At 40.2% G+C, this 19,799-nt stretch overlaps 1 protein-coding gene across 3 annotated transcripts in view; it reads left to right on the top strand.

Moving 5' to 3' along the window:
* Positions 1-19,799, top strand: part of EPS15L1 (epidermal growth factor receptor pathway substrate 15 like 1) — a 44,845-nt gene that overhangs the window by 15,846 nt on the left and 9,200 nt on the right. For 2 of the 3 annotated variants that reach the window (XM_057387346.1, XM_057387348.1), the window contains exons 15-22: positions 489-686; positions 952-1,116; positions 3,233-3,359; positions 3,474-3,524; positions 3,902-4,038; positions 4,837-4,897; positions 5,273-5,355; positions 6,899-7,031. In XM_057387346.1, coding sequence (XP_057243329.1) covers positions 489-686; positions 952-1,116; positions 3,233-3,359; positions 3,474-3,524; positions 3,902-4,038; positions 4,837-4,897; positions 5,273-5,355; positions 6,899-7,031 — 955 coding nt within the window. The remainder of the gene's footprint in view (positions 1-488; positions 687-951; positions 1,117-3,232; positions 3,360-3,473; positions 3,525-3,901; positions 4,039-4,836; positions 4,898-5,272; positions 5,356-6,898; positions 7,032-19,799) is intronic. The other variant, XM_057387347.1, reaches the window with a different exon arrangement.

Below are 19,799 nucleotides of genomic sequence, written 5' to 3'. Positions count from 1 at the left end.
TGCTCATAAATGCGGGGTTGAACCTGATGATCTCCAGGGATCCTTGGAGAGAATTTATTAAACATTTATTCAGTCCAACAGGGCGGTGGAAAAGCATCAGTTGAAACTTTTTCTGTGAGAAAGTCACGTAAAAAAGTGTGTAAGGAAGGTTATAAAAGCTCTGTAATTTTAACTCTTTCCAGAGTTAAAAATCATCTTTAAACTGCTTGATAAATGTTTGAATGGAACCAAGTTCTGAAGGGAAACATCTAGGAAACATTTTTTGATTGCCTTTGTAATTAGTGTGGTATTTCTCTGATTTCAAATAGTATTCCTTGCTTTTATTGAATGCTTTTATCAAGGATTTTGGTTTTATATTAAATTGTTACTATTTTCCATAGTAGTTGATAGGTTAGTTTACCACTTTCTATTACTTATTATAAATTCACAATTTAATAAGTCCCATTTATTCCAAATGTCCCTCTGCTTTTCCTGCTGTGTTGTTTCAGATTTCATCACTAAAAATGCAGATCCAGTCTCAGGAATCAGATTTAAAATTACAGGAAGATGACCTTAATAGAGCAAAAGCAGAGCTGAATCGCCTCCAGCAAGAAGAGACTCAGCTAGAGCAGAGTATCCAGGCTGGAAAAGTGCAGCTTGAAACAATAATCAAATCTTTAAAATCAACCCAGGAAGAAATAAACCAGGTATTCAATGTGGTTCATACATTTTTTTGGTTCTTGAACAAAAATGTTGCCTAGAAAAAATTCTTTTTTTAGAGAAGGAAAAAGTGAATTAGTGAAATAAGTAACTTTGACTGGTGCCTCATAGGTTAATTCCCAGTTTGACTCAGAAAACATTCAATTCTTTCAGGAATAAAATGCAACTGCCTGGCACCAGCGTTTCAGAAGACTCTAAGAATGATGGTGTTGTTGAATTTGTAACATTCCAAAGCATTTTTTCCCTTCTCAGGCAAGAAGTAAACTCTCTCAGCTGCAAGAGAGCCATCAGGAAGTGAATAAGAGCATTGAGGAATACAATGAAGCTCTCAATGGCATCCATGGAGGAAGTCTGACCAATTTAGCAGACATGAGTGAAGGCCTTGGGCACACAGAAAGAGGCAATTATGGAGCTGTGGTAAAGAAAAAAAATTCTCTTGTTTGGTGTGTTTGACACTGATGAAGCTTCTGACTTGCACCTCATGTGAAGTGGTTGTTTTGTTGGGATTTGGGGTGTGGTTTTGTGGATTTGTGACCAGTCACATGTTCAGTCTCAGGACAGAGGTGGGGCTCTATTTCCAGTTCAAGTGTTTTGTTTTTTCTTKCACATTGTTCACTTCACCAAAGTGAAACTTTCCCTTTATCACATATTTCCTTCTTATTTCCAAAAGAAGCTSCACAAATTTCTCCTTTGCAGTGAGCTGTATTTATTACACATCTCAGTAAAAAMCATTTTCCCTTTCTGAAAGGATGATTCTCTTTTGCATAAATAATTCCAGCAYCRTCTTTCTCATTTATTATGTTTTTTTTTTTCAATCAATTTTTCCCAAATCATAGAATCTTTCAAGTTCTTACACATTTTTCGAGTCAATTTCTTTAGAGCATCTACTGTTGATTTGGGTATTAAATAATCCTCTAAATCACAAGAATTTTTTATAAAGCCTATTCTTTTTTTTTAAAGCCTATTTCTTGTCTTAAATAAGACAACATAAAAGTTGCATACTTGCTTGATTCTGCTTGCACATCTGTGTGGCCCTTCCTTGTTATGGAAATGTTTACCCTTGTMAGCACAGTATTTGCTGTGGATTTAGTATGAAGTCAAATATATAAATATTTAGTAGTAAATATAAATATAATTAAGGATATTTATAATTTATCTTTATATTTATTTATATAAATATGAATGTAAATGTAAACATCCATATAAATGTAAATAGGAATAGAAATAGGAATAGAAGTGTAAACATAAATATAAAAAAACCCTAAAATATGTAAATATAAATATAAATATAAATATAAATATAAATATAGATATAGATATAGATATAGATATAAATATAAATATTTAGTGTTATTAAATATTCACTGGGCATGGTCTTTATGCCATGCTTCACACTTGCTCTGTACTGCTCAGAAGAAGAAAACTGTAGATAAAAAAGGACAGTAAATTAAGAAACATGGACTTAAAGGTCTTAAAACATTTCAGTACATTGTTTCTCTGCTTGCATGGTTTGCATAAATATATTTAATTTCCAGTGAAAACTTCCAAATGTTTCGCTTCCTTGCAAAATGCAGGAGTCACTTACTGGCAGAAGGCACCAGTCTGTGTTGGCAGCAATTTTTTAAACCATTGTGCCACTTTCCTGTTTCTCAATTCTTCCTTCCTCTTCCTTCTCTCCCCATCTCCCTCCCCCTGTTCTGAGAAGTATTAATGAAGGTATTTTCATTTGCATCTYGTGAAGGGATGAAGGAAATCCCATTTCTTTCTGGTGCTGGGGCAGTGGCAGTGGATGTTCTGGATATTCCTTCCTTTGGGATGAAATGGTTCTGATTATCCCTGAATTCTGCAGGTGCTGCCTGCATTTGGKGTTTCTTCAGAGACCCCAAACCAGACCCAAGCCAGGAAAATGGAAATGAACACCATGAAGAGGTTTCATAACTTCAGTTTGCTGCTTGTTCACATCACACAGGGTTTTTTCTGCAACTTGGCAAACTTTAGATTTGGCCTCTGCTGAGAAACCTCTTGTCATCAGAGTGTTGGGGTGACTCTTCCTGCACTTTATCGTGGGAAATCAGGATTTGGAGCTTTAAGCTCAAAGATGAGTTCACAAGAAGCAATCTGATATCTGCCCACTCAGTAGTAATTTATTGTAGTCCACAGATTATTTATGTATCCTTTCCTTTTAAATGAATGTCTTACCTGAAATAGTGGGGAAAAGAATTTTTGGATAGTTTGGTGTTTGATCTTGGTTTGCTTTTGTTATTTTAAGTGTTTGAGAGTTGAATATGTTAATATGGGCCTCAGTTTAACATTTAATTGCTATTTGTGCTGTTATCTTTTGATGTTCTGCATAGCCTTGGGCTACACATTTCCTTCTGCTGTGTAATCACTTCTACTTAGAAGTCACATATTCAGAAAGGTTTTTAGGAAGTCATTTTGAAGATTGTTAAACAGGAACCAAGATAGCATAAATGGGTAACTGAGTGTTTTTATCAYGATGAGTTGCTGTGATGTTTCTCCTCTCAATTTTTAGGATGATCCGTTTAAGAACAAAGCTTTGATGTTTACCARTAATACCCAAGAATTGCATACAGACCCATTCCAGTCAGAAGATCCTTTCAAATCTGATCCATTTAAGGGAGCAGACCCCTTCAAAGGCAGTAAGTGAKGAGTTCTTACCTGAGACCTTGAAGACCAATTGTTGAGTAAATTCACACATTTTTATCATCTCGCTAAATTGCAAATAAAATAAATTATTTCTCTCTTCTGTGCAGGTGACCCATTCCAGCATGATCCTTTTGCAGAACAGCCCCCTGCTCCAGCAGGTAATTACCCTTTTTAATAACAGGACAGATGTGGTGTGAGCAATTTGTAGCCAAACACAAAGATTTGCAAACACAAAGGAAGCACAAAGATTTCCCTGGCTTCAGATTTTTGGTTTGCATGTGGGAATGCAGAAACCTGACAGGGTTTGTTCAGAATGGATGTGTTAATGAGAAATGTGAAACTCTTCATTAAACCTGAAAGCTCCATATAATCATGTTCAAACTTAATAAATACCCTCTGCAGAGGAAGAGATATCTGGAAGTTTATCAGATTTACCAAATCAATGTGTGTTTGTGTATGAAAAATCACATCAGTGAGGTCAGATATWGAATATTTTTTATGCTACATTTTATTTACCTTTTCATGCTCCTTCTAGATCCGTTTGGAGGAGATCCTTTCAAGGAAAGTGACCCATTTCGTAGCTCTGCCCCTGAGGATTTCTTCAAGAAACAGGTGAAGAGTGACCCATTTACCTCAGATCCATTCACAAAACCCCCCACTTTACCCTCAAAGGTCAGTAATTTTWAAATCTACGTTTCATAGATTTCTGTACTATTGACAATCTTATTRTCTGAAAGYTAAAAGGAGTGAAATAACACAAAATCCTTTTCTCCTGACTGATGAAATATCATTAATTTTGTTCTTAAAATGTAACTGTGGATTATTCAGGCAGTCAGCAGAGCTCTCTCTGGTTCCATGAATGAACAGTGGTGAATGTACCTTGTTAGTGGATATTTTTTTCTCTCTGTTGGGAATTTCAAACCAGCAGAACCYCCTCATTCCCACCATTCCCTCCATCCCATAGATTGGTGCAGTCACACAGTGAATGAGMTGGAGGAACTGCTCCCAACACCAATTTCAGTCACTGAAAAGTTTATTTGTCTTCACTGTAGGATTATACTTCAATAAAAACAGATTTGTCAAACTGAAGACCAGCTGTAAATGCCATYTGTTTAAAAAGAATCAATATTCAGATTCTGAATTAATAATAATATAAATGCTTGGCTCGAATATTCAGTCTCTGCTGCTTAAAGACTGAACACTTCTGGGTGTATTTTCAGATTTTGCCCTGGTAATTAATGTTGGTTGTATTTCAGTGGGATGTTCTTCTCACCTGGTGTTGTGTTCAAGGCTATCAATAGCCAAATGCACTAATAATATAAATTTCATATCATCAGTAGATTTTATCCTATTCTGTCCACTGAATAGAGTGGAAATTGGAAATAATTTGGCTTAAAGCAGAGATTTTCATAGGCATAAAAAATGCCYATTCCAGCAGAAAAATAATTCTGTATATCTGTTCTTATTTAGCCTGACCCTTTTGAAAGCACTGATCCCTTTACGTCTTCCAGTATCTCTTCAAAAGGTCCAGGTAAGAAATAAACATTTTCACATGAAGATGAATAAGGAAATGTCTTTTTATGAAAGAAGAATCAAATATGAGAGTTGAGAATAAAGAGCCTTGTGAGCTGTTGGCAAAAAGCATCATGGGCTTGTTACAGTTCATGAAGAGTGTCTTTGTGGCACTATATATTCCACTTTTTTTCTTAATTTCTCTCTAAAAAAACTGGTATAAAACCTATTTTTGTGGAATTGTCTTTTAACATCTCATGGCCGGTCAAAATTCAGATGTGTTTTAATCACCTGCCTGGTTTTGTTAATCATTGGCACCACCAAGCATTCTTTGTAATTATTARTTATTAATTATTATTCAGAATAACATTTTTTTCCCCTGTGTTTGTTCCAGATCCGTTTGGAACGCTGGATCCATTTGGAAGTGGTGCTTTCAGTGGTGGTGAGGGATTTGCAGACTTCAGTCAAATGTCAAAGGTAAAGGCTAAAAGGAAAGCAATTATCCTTTTAAAAATGTGTGTACAGACACTTCAAAAAAGTGTGATGTGATTGTAACTTTCCACCTGACATTGGAAATTTTGTTCATTTTTTTTTCCAATCAGCCTCACYAGTTATAAAGCAAAAAAATTTTCCAACCATGTCAAATATGGCAAAGTGTTACTAAGACTGGTAGATTCAGTAGGGATAAATAAACTTTTCACAAGTGTTTCCAAATACCAGAGCAGGAAAAGAAATGAACTTGTATTTTAAACTTTTAAGAAGAGGTAGTTGTTGTGGATATTAAAAATATTTCAGTGTCCAGCCCTCCTCTAACTCCTGGAATTTGCTTCTTGGTTATTTCATAGTATCCTGAATTGTTTCTAAACTTACCATAAAATCAGGTTGGATAAAGTGTCTGAGATCCAGTCTAACCATTAGCAAAACWTCACTAAATATATTAAATTAACCTTACTGTAAACCCACCCCAGTCTTAACAGTCAATCAGTGTTTTAAATGTGAAATTTCTGTTCATTTGAAATAACAGATGAAGGAAAAGGTTCAGGACACACACGAAAAAAAAAAATGGATAATTGGGAAGGTCTTGATCTGCTGTTGCTTTCCTTAGGTGGAGTTTGGAATTTGCAGTTAACACCAGTGCCCAACTCCTTAAATTGGTTCTGCAGTAATGCTTGAACTCTGCAGAGTAAATGTTAAAATAGGTTTATTTTATTATTTTATTATTATTTAAATTATTATTATAACTTTGATTAATTACATTTCTTGGTGGGGTTTTTTTCCCCCTGATTTTTGTTACTGTTTTGGGGAGAATTTTAATTCTCCACTAGATGGCAACAGCCTTCCTCAAAAGATGGGGCTSACTTGAGGTAGAAATTTTAGCAAAGGTTTGAGTGTAATTTTTACCTTTACTCACAAAATTCCTCTTTCTTCATTTCACAGGGATAAATTTCCCTGTGTGGCATAATACTTATGTGCTTCTTAATCTATAGGAGAGTCTTTTAGAAAAACCTATAGGAATGTGGGATATTCAGGATATTTCTGGATATAGGAAGCATTAAACACTATTCCTGAATAAAGGAAGTATTAAACACTTAGATCATCTCTAAGGTTTTGCTAAAAAGTCCATGTAATTTTGGAAAAACTTGGAATAAAATTCTCCCTTGTTCAGTTTGCTGCGTTTTTCCAGGTTCTGTCACGTTCTGTTTATCAGAGGAAAGGTCAGCCTGTGGTATGACTGCTCATTGCCAAATAGTAAAGAGTAGAGTTTTACTTCCTTTTATTTTCTCATCAGCTTTTTGCCAGAACTAAAAGTTCTAGAAGTACTTAAATGATTAAGAGCATAATTGCTTTTAAATGTTAATGGAATTTAGCACCTCTRTCTTTGGGCATTAACCTCTTCCACCACTGACCATTCTGTACATCTGCCCTCAGGTTTTGAAATGAATGCTTTTACCTGAGTTAACTTCATGAAAACACAGGTGTTCTTACATCCTTTTTTTTTTTCTTTTTTTTTCTCATGTAGTCAGTAGCTTCAGACCCTTTTGCCTCCTCTTTTGGAGGGGTGGGATTCACAGAGGACCCTTTCAAAAGCAAATCAGACACACCAGCGTTGCCACCSAAGAAAAACATCCCTCCACGACCCAAACCACCCAGTGGTAAGGAGATTTTCTTCTTTTAAAAAAACCACTTCTTTCAATTCACAGTGTTGTTAGTGGATGTAACAAGTTGACAGTCTGCTATCTCTCTTACATTTCAACCATGGAGGAAGAGATGAAGTTATCAGTAAATCGGTAAAATTGTTATCAAACCAGACCACAGCTCTTCAGACTGGAAAACAGATGATGAGAGAGTGTTGTGACAGATCTGTAAAATCACATGTGGCAGGAGAAAACAGGGTGGGGGGAAAAAAAAATCTATATTTTCTACATAGGGAACATTAAGATTAGTAAGTGGCACCTTCAAAATAAAGAGGTTTGTTTTTATACAATAATCTAAATTTAGGGTTTRTCTCTGGGTTTGCCAGAGAATATGGTGAATGCAAACAAGTTTAAATGGATGTAAAAAAAACCCTCTAGATAATTCTCAGAAGAAACAGGGACAACAGGGTGTCCCAAAATCCAAAATACTGGCTCTAACTCCTTTGTAGCTGAGTAGCAAGGCAGTGTGTCAATCTTTAGCTTGTTTTGATGTTCTTCCTGAGGCCTCTGACCCTACAAACTCACAGGAACAGGGTACAGGGTCAGACAGACCTGTCCTGTTCTCTCTGTCCAGRTAGGATCATTCTTACATTTGCACATTACTGCATGAATTAAACAGAAAACACTTCCTGAATATAAGGCTTTGTTCCTSCTTCAAGCCCGTTATTTATGGAAATCTGGGAGATAGATAAATCTCATTAATTGAAAATCTCTTAATGGAGCTTCAACTTCTGCTCTCCCTGGGGTTGTTTTCGAGAAATTCAGCTGCCAGTGAAACTGTTTAAAGAACTGAACTGAACTGAAGCCAGGTAGTTTCGAGTCTCCTCTAAACAGCAGTGGTAGAGTTCAGTTGATGCTGAAGGAACTTTCAGTTRGCTCAAAAAACCAACAAAAGCTGGGTTATAGATAGGCACAGAAATTTGCACTGAACACTTGGATCAACATCAAATATCTTTAAATATCCACAGTGTTAGGAAGTGTAGTACAAACAGAACAGATCCATGGTGAATGTCTCCCTCAGGGTGTGGATTCTCTGCCTTTCTGCATTTTGGAGCAGAGCACTCAGCCTGTTTGTGATGGATATTGTTGATCTGGCTGCTTTTATTATTTATCCCAAACTCCTTGGATAATCTTAAAAATGCTTTCTATGACCAAAGTATCCCTCATGTCATTCCCTATCCCATAAATTGCTCCAAGGTGTGGAAGATCCCATTTCACTACAACCAGACCATTGCAGCAGCATTAGTTTGCTGCTGCTGCTGTGATTTTATTGCTAAAGAGGTGATGGTGCACCCTAAAACTCTGAAAGCAGCAGATGAGGTTTTTTTGTAGGTGAGCATTGATCTAAACATGTCAGGAGATGCTTTAGGATTGTGGAAAAACCCTGGGAGCAGTTTGTTACGTGCTTGCTTTGTGTATTTTCTGCTCTTGGGGTGCTGAAGAGCTTTCAGTAATTAAAAAAAAACCTCCACACATTGAAAATACCAACCACTAGGACAGACACGAAGAAAAGGAGAAACAGAAAAGCTGAAGGGAATCTCATTTGTCAGTGATGTTATTTTTCTTTGTTTGGTTTTCAAGCAGAGAATGTAAAAAAGAAGCCTACATAAAATATTTGAATGTTTCCAGGGCCTATATAAAGTAGGATGATTCAAACAAACACTGAATATACCCAAGTTGCTTCTCATTTGTGGTTTCTTTCTATTCCTTGATAGAAACAGAATCACTCTTAGCAAGTGCAGTGTCATCGTAGCAGCAAAGGTGAGGACTGACTCACCTGCATGAGGCATTTTGGATTTCTGGGTCCCTCTTTTGTACCTRTTGAGGAATTTAGTGAATATTCAGCTTTATTAATATGTTTTTAATTTAGACACGTGCACTCAGCCTTTTATCAGTTGGTTAAAAATTATTTCAGTGTGTCTCTTCCCTCCTTCTAGGGGCATATAATATTTGTGAGGTTCCACTGCTCTACCAAGAGCAAATGTTGTTATGATCAAATAGACTGAGGAGGAAACAACAGGTTTTTTTTAAAGCAAGTGAGCCTCGTGTTTTTATGCAGCTCTACTCCTCCCTTCCTTCCACAACTAAAGCAATCTTCAGTGGTTACTTAAAGCATGAGAAATTATATAGTAATAGAGTGTGATGGCAGYGAGAGATACGGGCAGAAAATGTSTGTTRKWWRTKKGMKSWSMKCMMAYWWMYAACASACAAGAAACTTCCGTTGCTTCTTACCTTTCTCATTGGTCTRTTTAATTAAAAAACAAGTAGCTGATTAAAATCTTGCTGAAGGATGAATAAATGTTAGTTATTACCAGACAAACCTGTAATTTGCCTTTCTGTTCCATGCTCACGCTCTTTTTAGTTAAACTGTTCTTTCTGTTGGAGGGGGTTTTTAATATTGAAAAGCGTTTTTTGTGGTTTGCTTCTGTTTTGGTAGGGAGGTGCAAGAAGCTCTAAAAGAAARCTTTACTCGTCTTCAAACCTCTGCAGTCAAGTGGAAAATAGAAATGCTTTTGCAGAGCGTTGGAAATTATGCAGCTGATTCCCCAGGCAGGTGATAGTGGAAACTAAACAGGCTCCACCAGGGATTGTTTGTGATTTTTCCTGATTTGGTGCTTTGCTGGATGTGAAGCTTTTGCTGTGCCTTGCACATGTTGTCTGAAATCCACTGAGGGATTGCACCAYGTCCTGGATGGACCAAAATGTGCTGCAGGTGCCACTTTGCCCGTGGCTCTGTGTTTTGTCCAGATGAATGAGGAGTTTGGGTTTAATGCTCATTCCTTCATGGAAAGAAAGGCAGAGCAAACCCTTGGAGTTGACACGGGATCAGGGAAGCATTTAAAAAATCATGGCATGGCCTGAGCTGGGWAGGACCCACAAAGATTGTGGAGTCCAACCCCTGGCCCTGCACAGACACCCCAAAATCCCATCCTGTGCACCCCTGGCAGCACTGTCCAAACACTCCTGGAGCTCTGGTGCCCATTCCAGGGGAGCCTGGGCAGTGCCAGCACCCTCTGGGCACAGAAGAACCTTTCCCTAAGATCCATGCCAAGCCCTGACACAGCTCCAGCCATTCCTGGGCTCCTGGCCCTGTCCCAGAGCAGAGCTCAGCCCCTGCCCCTCCACCTCAGCCTCTGAGGAGTCTCCCCTCAGTCTCTTTCTGCTCCAGCTGAACAAGCCAAGAGCCCTGAGCTGCTCCTCAGACCCTTCCCCAGCTCTGTGTCCCTCMTTTGGCCACTCTCCAGCAGCTTTAGATCCTCCTGATCTCGTGGTGCCCAGAGTGCCCCCAACACTCAAAGTGTGGCCACCCCCGTGCAGGGCACAGCAGGACAATCCCTCCCTCAATGTGCTGAGCCTGCTGCCCCCAGGACATGGTGACRCTTTGGGCTGCCAGGGCACACTGGTGGCTCATTCCCAACTGCCACCAGCCAAGGATTCCCACATCYCTTTCCAGCCTGKCCYACAGSCTCTCATTCCCCAGCCTGTCCGTGCTGCTCTGTTCCAGGGCAGAATCCGGCCCTTGAYGTGTTCAGTTGGGGATTGCCCAGCCCTCGTTTTGTCAAGATCTCTCTGCAGCACCTCTCTGCCTTCGAGGGAATCCACAGCTCCTCCCAACTGCCTGTCGTCACCAGAGTGACTTTGTCTGCCTTCCAGTGCCACCTCCAAGGCCTTTGTGAGGGGGTTGTAGAGCRCTGGCCCTGACACAGCCTTTGGGCCCTGAGCTCTGTGTACCATGGTCAGAGCAAAAAATGGACCTGGAAAGACTCTAAAAGGAGTTTGTGGTTCAGGGAGCTGCTCTCATGTCCTGGCTCTTGACACAATCTTCACAGAACACGTAGAGAAATTTCTCTGCTGCTGCCAGTGGGTCGTCAGCTCTGGTCCTAAACATCCTGACCTGTTTGCTGGCTGCTTGTAAAGTGAAAATGGGTTGGTTGRTTTGTTTTTAGGTGGTGGTTGGGTTTTTTCGTGGCTGGAGCATCAAGGAGCAGCTGGGATGGATCAGCAGATAGTTCAGTTCATAGCCTGCTCTGGTTGGTGCTSTCAGGCAAACSCTTTTTGGTGCCATGGATTAGGCACCCTTCAGATCCATATCTTTCCCTTCTTGAAAGCTGAGATTAAGAAAGGGCATGACAATCATGAGATTATTTAATTRGAGTTGTGTCTTGGGTACAATCTCAGCCTTATGCTTGTTCTGTTCATCATAACTAATTCTCCTTCTTGCTTACTCTTATTTTTGACCAGAGTCTTTCAAGCTCTTTTAGATGTTTCCAAGTTCTGATCTGATCCTTTCTTGGTCCAAGAGCAATTTTGTGTTTGTTTTTATGGTGAAATGCTCTACTGAGGGTTTTTTCAGTGTAACTATTTAGAGGCTAAGTGCAAAATCTTTAAAGAGAATTGGAGTGAGGTCAATAACTCAGTGAATCCCAACAGAGAACAGCAAGAAGAAGGTGTTTCTGTAGTACCTGTGTACCTCAAAGCTCCAATTCATGGAAAGAYTGGGAAATTCACCCTCTCTGTCCCATACCTGGTTGAAGATTCTCTCTAGGTTGAGGAAGATCAGCCAAGAAAAAGCTCTTGATCTCTTCTGATGAGACTGTTCTGATGAAAATCCCCAAGAGTGTGTGTGCGTGTTCTTTTTCTTCAGGGAGGYGTTCACATCCATGAAGTTCCTGACATTCCACCCGGACTTTGGGTTTCACAGGGCTCTCCCAGGACATGGCTGGAGTCATTTGGTGGTCACCAGGTGCTCCTGGAGAGCTTGCAGGTTTCTTTGGAAAGGAGTGGAATGGTTTTTGTGCATTTCTTGATGTTCTATCTCGAATAATGCTCAAAAAGCACTGAAGACATTCCAGTGCTTCGTGGAATGAGCTGTGATAAACAGAAAGCAAATAATACTAAAATATCTCAAAGGTGCCCTGTGACAAGGATCTGCATTCCAYTGCACATGATTTTCTCAAACTCTGCTAAAACATGGCTGAGTTTTGCAGCTTTATTAATATATTTTATTWTCTGTGGTGTTCAACACTACCAAACCTCTGGTTGCTTTACATTTCTTAATGCAGGTTCTCAGGGTTTATGGGGCTTCTGTGTAATTAMGGATAAAAAAAGCCTGAAAGAACTGGTAGACTGAAACCTGTCAGTTAAAATGGCTCTTGTAGGTTCTCACAGAATAAAAATTATGTTTTCTGCTGCAAGCTGCAGATCGAAATCAGTCCGAGTTCACCGCTAACTAGTTTCTAGGTAAAAGTTGTTGATTACAGAAAGAGAGAAACAGATTTTTTTTTTCTCTTTCTTTTTTTTTTCTTTTTTTTTTTTTTAAAAGTACAGGAAGCTGCCGTGTGGGTGTCAGTGATTGGGTTGTAAGAAACATTCAATGCCTGGGGTGCTTTGATCGTGGGACCTGGTGCTCTTGCCCCACCCTTACCACTTCCTTTCAGCTCAGCCCCATGTATTCCACATTGCGGTTATAGCTGCGCTCCTAATCAGCGAGATTAACCACTACTGACAAGCATCTGACACACGGCTCRCTGTGTTCTGGGCTCCTTGGCAGCCCCTCCAGCTCCTGAAGGACTCCAGGGAGGATGAGCAGTGCTTGACCTCTCCTGTTACAGAAATTGTCCTGCCTTGGTGGTGCTGGGCATTGGGGATGGGAGGAGAAGGCACAGGCGCTGAGTTATGGTGCCAAATCTGCTTCTTGTGCCCCCTTTCAAACACGAGGGTTCCTTCCCCATCCAGTWAGCACAGAATCTGTGATTCTTGAACCCAAAATCACCAGGTTGGAAGAGAACTTCAAGATCTTCCAGTCCAACCCATGCCCAACACCTCAGCTAAACCACGGCACAAAGCACAACATCCAATGTTTTTTAAACACAGCCAGGGATGGTGACTCCACCACCTGCCCAGGCAGACCATTCCAGTGCTTCATCACTCTTTCTGTAAAGAACTTTTTCCTGATATGTAACCCATATTTCCCTTGGTGCAGCTTGAGGCTGTGTGCTCTCATTCTGCAGCTGCTGCCTGGAGAAGGAGACCGACCCCACCCRACCACAACCACCTTTCAGGAGGTTGTAGAGAGTGATAAGGACACCTCTGAGTCTCCTGTGAGCACCATGGCAGGTGGTATGTGTGACCTGGCTTCCAATGGGACTGGGCACACCGAGTTGTGGGATTCAGTCAGTTCCCAGTCATGCTTTGGGAGCTGTGTGAGAACCCTAAAACATGGGAGCTCCAAGGCATTGGGGACTCACTTCAAAGCATCAGGAACTCCAAAGTGTTGGGAACTCCAGAGCATTGGGAACTCCAAAGCACTGGGGACTCACTCCAAAGCACTGGGGACTCCAAAGTGTTGGGAACCCCAAAGCATGGGGAACTGCAAAGCGTTGGGGACTCACTCCAAAGCACTGGGGACTCCAAAGCATTGGGGACTCACTCCAAAGCATTGGAAACCCCAAAGCATTGGGAACCACAAAGCATTGGGGACTCCAATGCATTGGGAAATCCAAAGAACTGGAAACTCCAAAGCGTCAGAGACCCCAAAGCATTGGGAACTCCAAAACGTTGGGAGCTCCAAAGCATTAGGAGCTCCAAAGCACTGGGGACTACAAAGCATTGGGAACCCCAAAGCATTGGGGACACCAGAGAACTGGGGACTCCAAAGCATTGGGAACTCCAAAGCATCAGGAACCCCAAAGCACTGGGAACCCCAAAGTTCAGGAACCCCAAAGCACTGGGGACTAACTCCAAAGCACTGGGAACCCCAAAGTGTCAGGAACCCCAAAGCGTTGGGGATGCCAAAGCATCGGGGACCCCAAAGCATTGGGAACCCCAAATCTTTGGGAACCCCAAAGCACTGGGGATTCCAAAGCATCGTCTTGTGCTTTCCCCCTGAGTGTTCCTGTAGGCCCCCTTAGGGGTTCCAGAGGGATGGTTCAGTGCCTTTTCAGTGATCTGTACTCCATATCCAACATGCAGAATTCCTGCATGGGACTGAAGTGACAGGATTAATTGGTGTCACCAGGTATTAACTAATTAATTAAATAATCATCCAAGCAAATGTCAGTGGCCCTGCTCAGCTAATGGTGGTCCAGGTTCATGTGGCTGCCAGAGAAGCTCAGAGATGTTTTTTGGCCATCAACAAGTTCTTGGATGAATGAGATTGTGAGTTAATCCTGATTCCAGGAGTGATGGGTGAAGTACCCAAATTTCAGGGTGTGTGGAGAACCCTAGAACTGGCAATAGCTTCAAATGGCTTCTGTGCAAAAGTCACCCTGAAATCTCCAAATTGGCACCCTCTGCGTTTCCATGACTTGCCTTGGCAGCACTCTTACCTTGCTGCAGCAACGYGCTCAATTATGAGGAATTACAGACAGGGGAAGCTTATCCCTGGTGGAATTCCATATTTCAAGTTAAGAGAATTATTAAGAAAGGAACTTGAGCATAATGGACTATCCTAAATTAGTGAAGCTCTTTAGCTGCTATTTGAAATACATTAAATTAAAATAAATTACACTGCTAAATTACTATTCCAGACTGCACATGGGGAGTTTGACAAAAAGCTTCAGCTTTGTTTTGTGGTCCGTTTATTTTTTGTCACTCTGGTCTATGGTGCCAACTGAATATTGGCATTTYCGAGGTTAGTGGTTAACACCCCTGTGTCAACCTTCTCGAGTTTTTGTTCTCACAGTGCTTTTATTAATTGTTACAGTTTGAAAATGTCAGAATATTGGAAAAAATAGATGGGACAGTAGCCTGGTTTGGGTTAGGAAGCATGACCGTGATCCCTCAAACACCAAGGTTTGTGCAGTTTTTAATACGAGTGATGAGACATTATTGCAGAATAATGATGTTACTGATAATAAATTTAATCAGTCAGGGGTAGGGTTTGGTGTTTCACCAAATCACTCATTGCAAGACTGTTAGATGCATTTTGCTGTGCTGCCATCAAAGAAAAGACTGATTTAAGCAAAATCTGACTGATCAACTCCTGTTTTTTTCATCTTGCCAGCTGGCTGATGAAGAGAAATGATATCTGAACCTGTTGGTAGCTTAAAAAATGAAAAGAGGTCAAGGGTTTAAGATCTTAACACGTCTTCAGGATCTTGATATTGTGTTTATCAAACCAATCTGAAAACTTGTAGCTGTGCTGGATTCTGTAATCCACCATCCACAGAAACACCAATTCCCGATTTTGGGTTGGATCCTTGGCCTTTCCTTGGATGTGTGGTTGCAGAAGGTTGCTGTCAGCCCTGGAGAAGTTGGAAATGCATTCCCAGCCAAGTCTCAGAGCATCTCTTTGTCCTCTCCTGTGGTGCAGGGAGGCTGCAGGAGGAATTGCAGATAAACTTTTGCCCACTCAGTGCTCGTGGTTCCAGGGGGATCCTCACAGAGCTCTTCTGACCTCACAGCTTCAGCGAGTTTATAACCCAGATAACCACACCTATACAGACACATCCCAAATTTCCATGGAATTTCCAACTCAAAGTTTTAATTCCCTATTTGGGGGTGTCTTTTGCACSCCTGGAACCATTTCAGAATCCTCCTGTGCACAAGCAGCTGCTGGCCCAGCTTGGGGAGTGCAGGCAACATTTGTGCAGCTTCTGCTCCTTCCTTTGCGTTCAGTGCTTCCTCCTCCTTCTTGTCAACGATAAATATAGTTCTTTCTCGTACGTGTCACTTCTCTAAATTTAAAATATTTTATGTTTTGGCTGTTCCTGCAATTTTTGACTTATTTTTCATCTTTAAGGCAGCCCAAGAGCRCTGTCAGTTCACATTGACCTCGTGTTGACACTTTTGCAGTGAGGGAAGGAAAGTTTTTGGAGCTAGACATATTTGAGAAGTTTGTTTGCCTGAGCTGTGTCTTCAGTGTCTCAAACAGATCAAAATAAAAATTTTGCAATTTGTTCAGTGTCTCGCTTAAAAATGCAGGCCAAAGTCTGAGTGTGTTGTCTTGTGCATTTACTGAGTTCAGTTCTTGAAAGAAAATGATACCTTATCAATCCTTAGTGTTCAAACAAATCATGTTTTTGTGGATTTTCTTTTGGACTGTCACCAGGATTTGCCTAGAAATTTGSTCCGTGTATTTAGTCAGATAAATTTTAAAAGAAAGAAGCCACGTTTAGGCATCATGGATGTAATCAGGAGCCAGGAACCAAAGAAAGGATTGTGTTCATCAGAAAAAAAAATAATGTAAAATAATTCCCTTGGTTTAATTTAGATTTAACTCTAAATTATGTTGATTTATTGGAGTTGTGGGGATCAATCGCTTGGTCTAGAGCATTTTAGAGTTTTGTTCTTGACTCACTGTGAGATGCCAGCAGTGTTGGGATGTTTATTTTGCATGACACCTCACACCTGTTTCCTAAGAACTTTTAAAAGCACCCAGAGTTRCTCAGTACCACTGTTTACTTTTATTTTTTTCTCCTCATCAGCAACCGAGAGTGAGAAAATCAGCCTCAAAGTTATGACTGACAGGAAAAGTTTGTTTTTTTTTTAAATTTTTCATGCTTTCTACAAGAGCTGACAGTTGCATTAGAGTGCAGGCATCCCTTGTTGTGTAGGATAAATGACTCATGGGTGGAGCACCTGCCTGGCCACAAACTAAAAATTCCATTCACGCTTTGATTCTCTTGTTTATGTTGAGCAAAGATATTTCAGTACCCAAAGAGGTTGTTCAGAAGCTGTTCCAGAGCAAGTTGTTGGGCTGAATGTGTAACGATTTCTCAGCTTTCAAGAAGTTTGTGCACTGGCAGAATATTTCTCTTGAGCAAAAGTTTTTCAGCGAGCTCCAGGTGCAAATTTTGCAAATATTAAGCAAAAACAGAGGGGGTTTTGCATGGGAAAACTTCCTTCTGTTACTAAAAATGTGATTTTTTGCAAAGAATGTTATCACCAAATGGTTGAGTTTGAAATTCATCGAATAGTTGAGTTTGAAATTCATCAAATTTTAAATTCATCAAATAGTTGAGTTTGAAATTCATCAAATTTGAAATTCATCAAATAGTTGAGTTTGAAATTCACCAAATAGTCAAATTTAAAATTCACCAAATAGTTGAGTTTGAATTACAGCACAGAAATATCCCCTTTGTTGAAGACAAAGACCTCCAAGTATTCTGTAGAAAATTTGGTTTAAGGTAACAAACCTTCAGGCACAGTTTGAAAACCAGCAATCATTTTTTTGTGGGTTTGTAAAATTCAGTTTATTTTTACTCTGCATCACTGAGTGGGGTGGATAATCCAACAGGATGGTGGAAAACATTGGGAATGAGATGTAAATTTGGGAAAATGCCAAGAGAAGGATGGGCTGGAGGCACTTCTGCCATGTGGAAGACAGGAGAGTGGAAATCCTGGGATTGTATATTCAGRTATAATCACAGATATGGACTCAACTCACCCTATCCCTCCTCATCCTCTGACTTCTTAAAGGGTATTTTTCACTTTAGAAAGTTTCCTGGAAAGGAGCCCTTGTTTAGTGAAAGTTTAAATTTGTGCCATTTCAACTCTGTCCCGTTTTTCCCGTGAGCATGATCCATGCAAGCTCCAAAAGCAAAAAAAACTGCTGCTCATCATTCAGCAAAATCCTCCTCCAAACACAGAGTCAGGCCCAGAAATACAGAATATTGAGAAAACTCTAATTAATTTCACTTAGTTATCAATTCTTATTATTCAGTAAGGTGAAATTTTTTTGTTTGCATCCTCGCAGCGAGGTTAGAGTTGCTTTGAAATACAGATTTCAGCCCTCCAAACTCGAGCTGCCTGCGGGCTATGAAATTAGATAAACCCTTTGTATGGGTGGAGTTCACTGTAAGTAACAGCACTTGCTGTGGTAAACCATTTTGTTCATCATCTCTTTTTGCTGAAGTGAGTCCTCGGTGTGGTTTGGGTGCACCACTTGGGTAACTGCTGAAACTGCTGTGGTTTCAGAATGGGACCTATTTTGCTTTTTTCTGAACTTCTTTCCCCCCTGAAACTATTAGCAGAAAAAAATAAAATGAGGGTTACGACTGTTTGCCTGCCTCACCTCGAAACAATGAGCAGAGTCGTGTAAAAAATACAATAAAATACAAAAAAAATGCATTTTCCAGCACATGGCAGATGAATGCAATCTCAGTTACCAATATATTTTGCAATATTGCAGTTTTACCAACGTTCTTCAGTAGAGCTGGTAACTTTTTCATGTGGTTTGGCTGCTTTTGCTTTGCGTTGTAGAAATCCTGGCCCTGATTCTTGATACACTGGGCTGCAAAAATCTTGGTGAAATTAATTAAATTAATACACTTATTATAGTAATTAAGTGAACACTTATTGCARTTTTTGCTGTATGTTAGCGAGGGTGTCAGAAGGATAATTCTGGTGTTGTTATTACTAATTTGTGGCTAATAAATGAGTAAATTTGAATTTTGGTCTAACTGAACCAAACCAACTGCTGCCAGGCCTCAAAACCAGGTTTGCAGAGTGGTGGGATAAAGCAAACGATAAGTGATGTATAAAGGGCACTGAAAGAGAGATTTGGACTGGATGGTCCTTGTGGATCTCTTCCAGCTGAGGAAATTCTGGGATTTTAGGGCTCGTTGAGGAATCTTGGGAGTGCTGGGGTTTGTGTATTCTGCAGTGCTGCTCTTAAAATTGTTCTGCAAAAGCTAAACCAAACTGCATAAGGGTTTCGTCTCACATTATTTCCAAAATTAGAAAAATTATCACTCTATTCTATCCTTTAACATCTAAAAACCTGAAGAAAATGGCACTGGGGGCGTAAAATGAAAACTTTCAATACCATTAGCAGTAACTCTGGTTACATGGTGGCATTTCCTTTTCACAAAGCGATTCTTTGTGATCTTTTGTGAAGATGAAGCACGAGAAACCCCGATGCTCTGTGCAGATTCAAAACCACCCTGGGTTTTGTGCAAAAAAACCTTAAACAGGCCACCCAGAAAAAAAAAACCAAAAAAAACCAAAACCAACCAGGCTTGCAGAACAAATAACGTTGCAAACATTTGTGTTAACAGTCACCAATTCCACAAAGCGGTTTYGTTAGCAGAAAGTTGAACCTGAGAAAAGAGCAGCTCAAAATGGGTCGGTTTTGTCTCCATTTATCCAAAATGGTTTGGGSTGATATTGGGTGAAGGATGAGAGGRAATTTCCTCRYTGGGARCTGGMAGKAGAGRAAGGAGAAATGAKGTAGAGAGCTGGAGTGTTGCCTTGGCCAGAAATTGGAAATTCAGCTCGTTGAATTCTCTTTGTAATTCTCCAAGGTTTGGATGGAACTTGGAGTGACCTGACCTCRTGGAAGRTGTCCCTGCCCAAAGCACGGGGTTAAAACTGGATGAGCTTTGAGTTCCTTTCCAACCCAAACCAATCTGGGATTCTGTGACTCTAATTTCAACAATTCTGTGACTCTAATTTCAAACAAATCCAAAGAATTTGCTCTTTTATGGGGAGAACTACATCCAGCCTAATCCATTCTCCTTTTTCCTGCTGGAAAACTTGCAGGGCTGTGATCAGATTCCCCTTGAACATTCTTAGGATGAACAAATCCACTTCTCTCTCCTGCTGCACGTGCCTTGTTTTCCCTGTTTCTGTCTGTTTGGGGATTTCTTCGCTTCTCATTTTCCTCGTAGCTTTGAGCCTGCCACGATTCCTGCACTGAGGAGAATTTGTGTGATTTCCTTGGCTCCCTGTAAACTGAATTCCCTTATTTCCCTGTAAAACTGAATTTCTTCAGCTCCCTGT

The sequence above is a fragment of the Malurus melanocephalus genome, unplaced genomic scaffold, assembly GCF_030028575.1.
Source record: "Malurus melanocephalus ecotype Western Australia unplaced genomic scaffold, MMel_1.1 scaffold_1194, whole genome shotgun sequence".
In the NCBI taxonomy this organism is placed as follows: Eukaryota; Metazoa; Chordata; class Aves; order Passeriformes; family Maluridae; genus Malurus; species Malurus melanocephalus.
The sequence above is the reverse complement of the archived record's forward strand: the minus strand, read 5'-3'. Positions and strand labels throughout refer to the sequence as shown.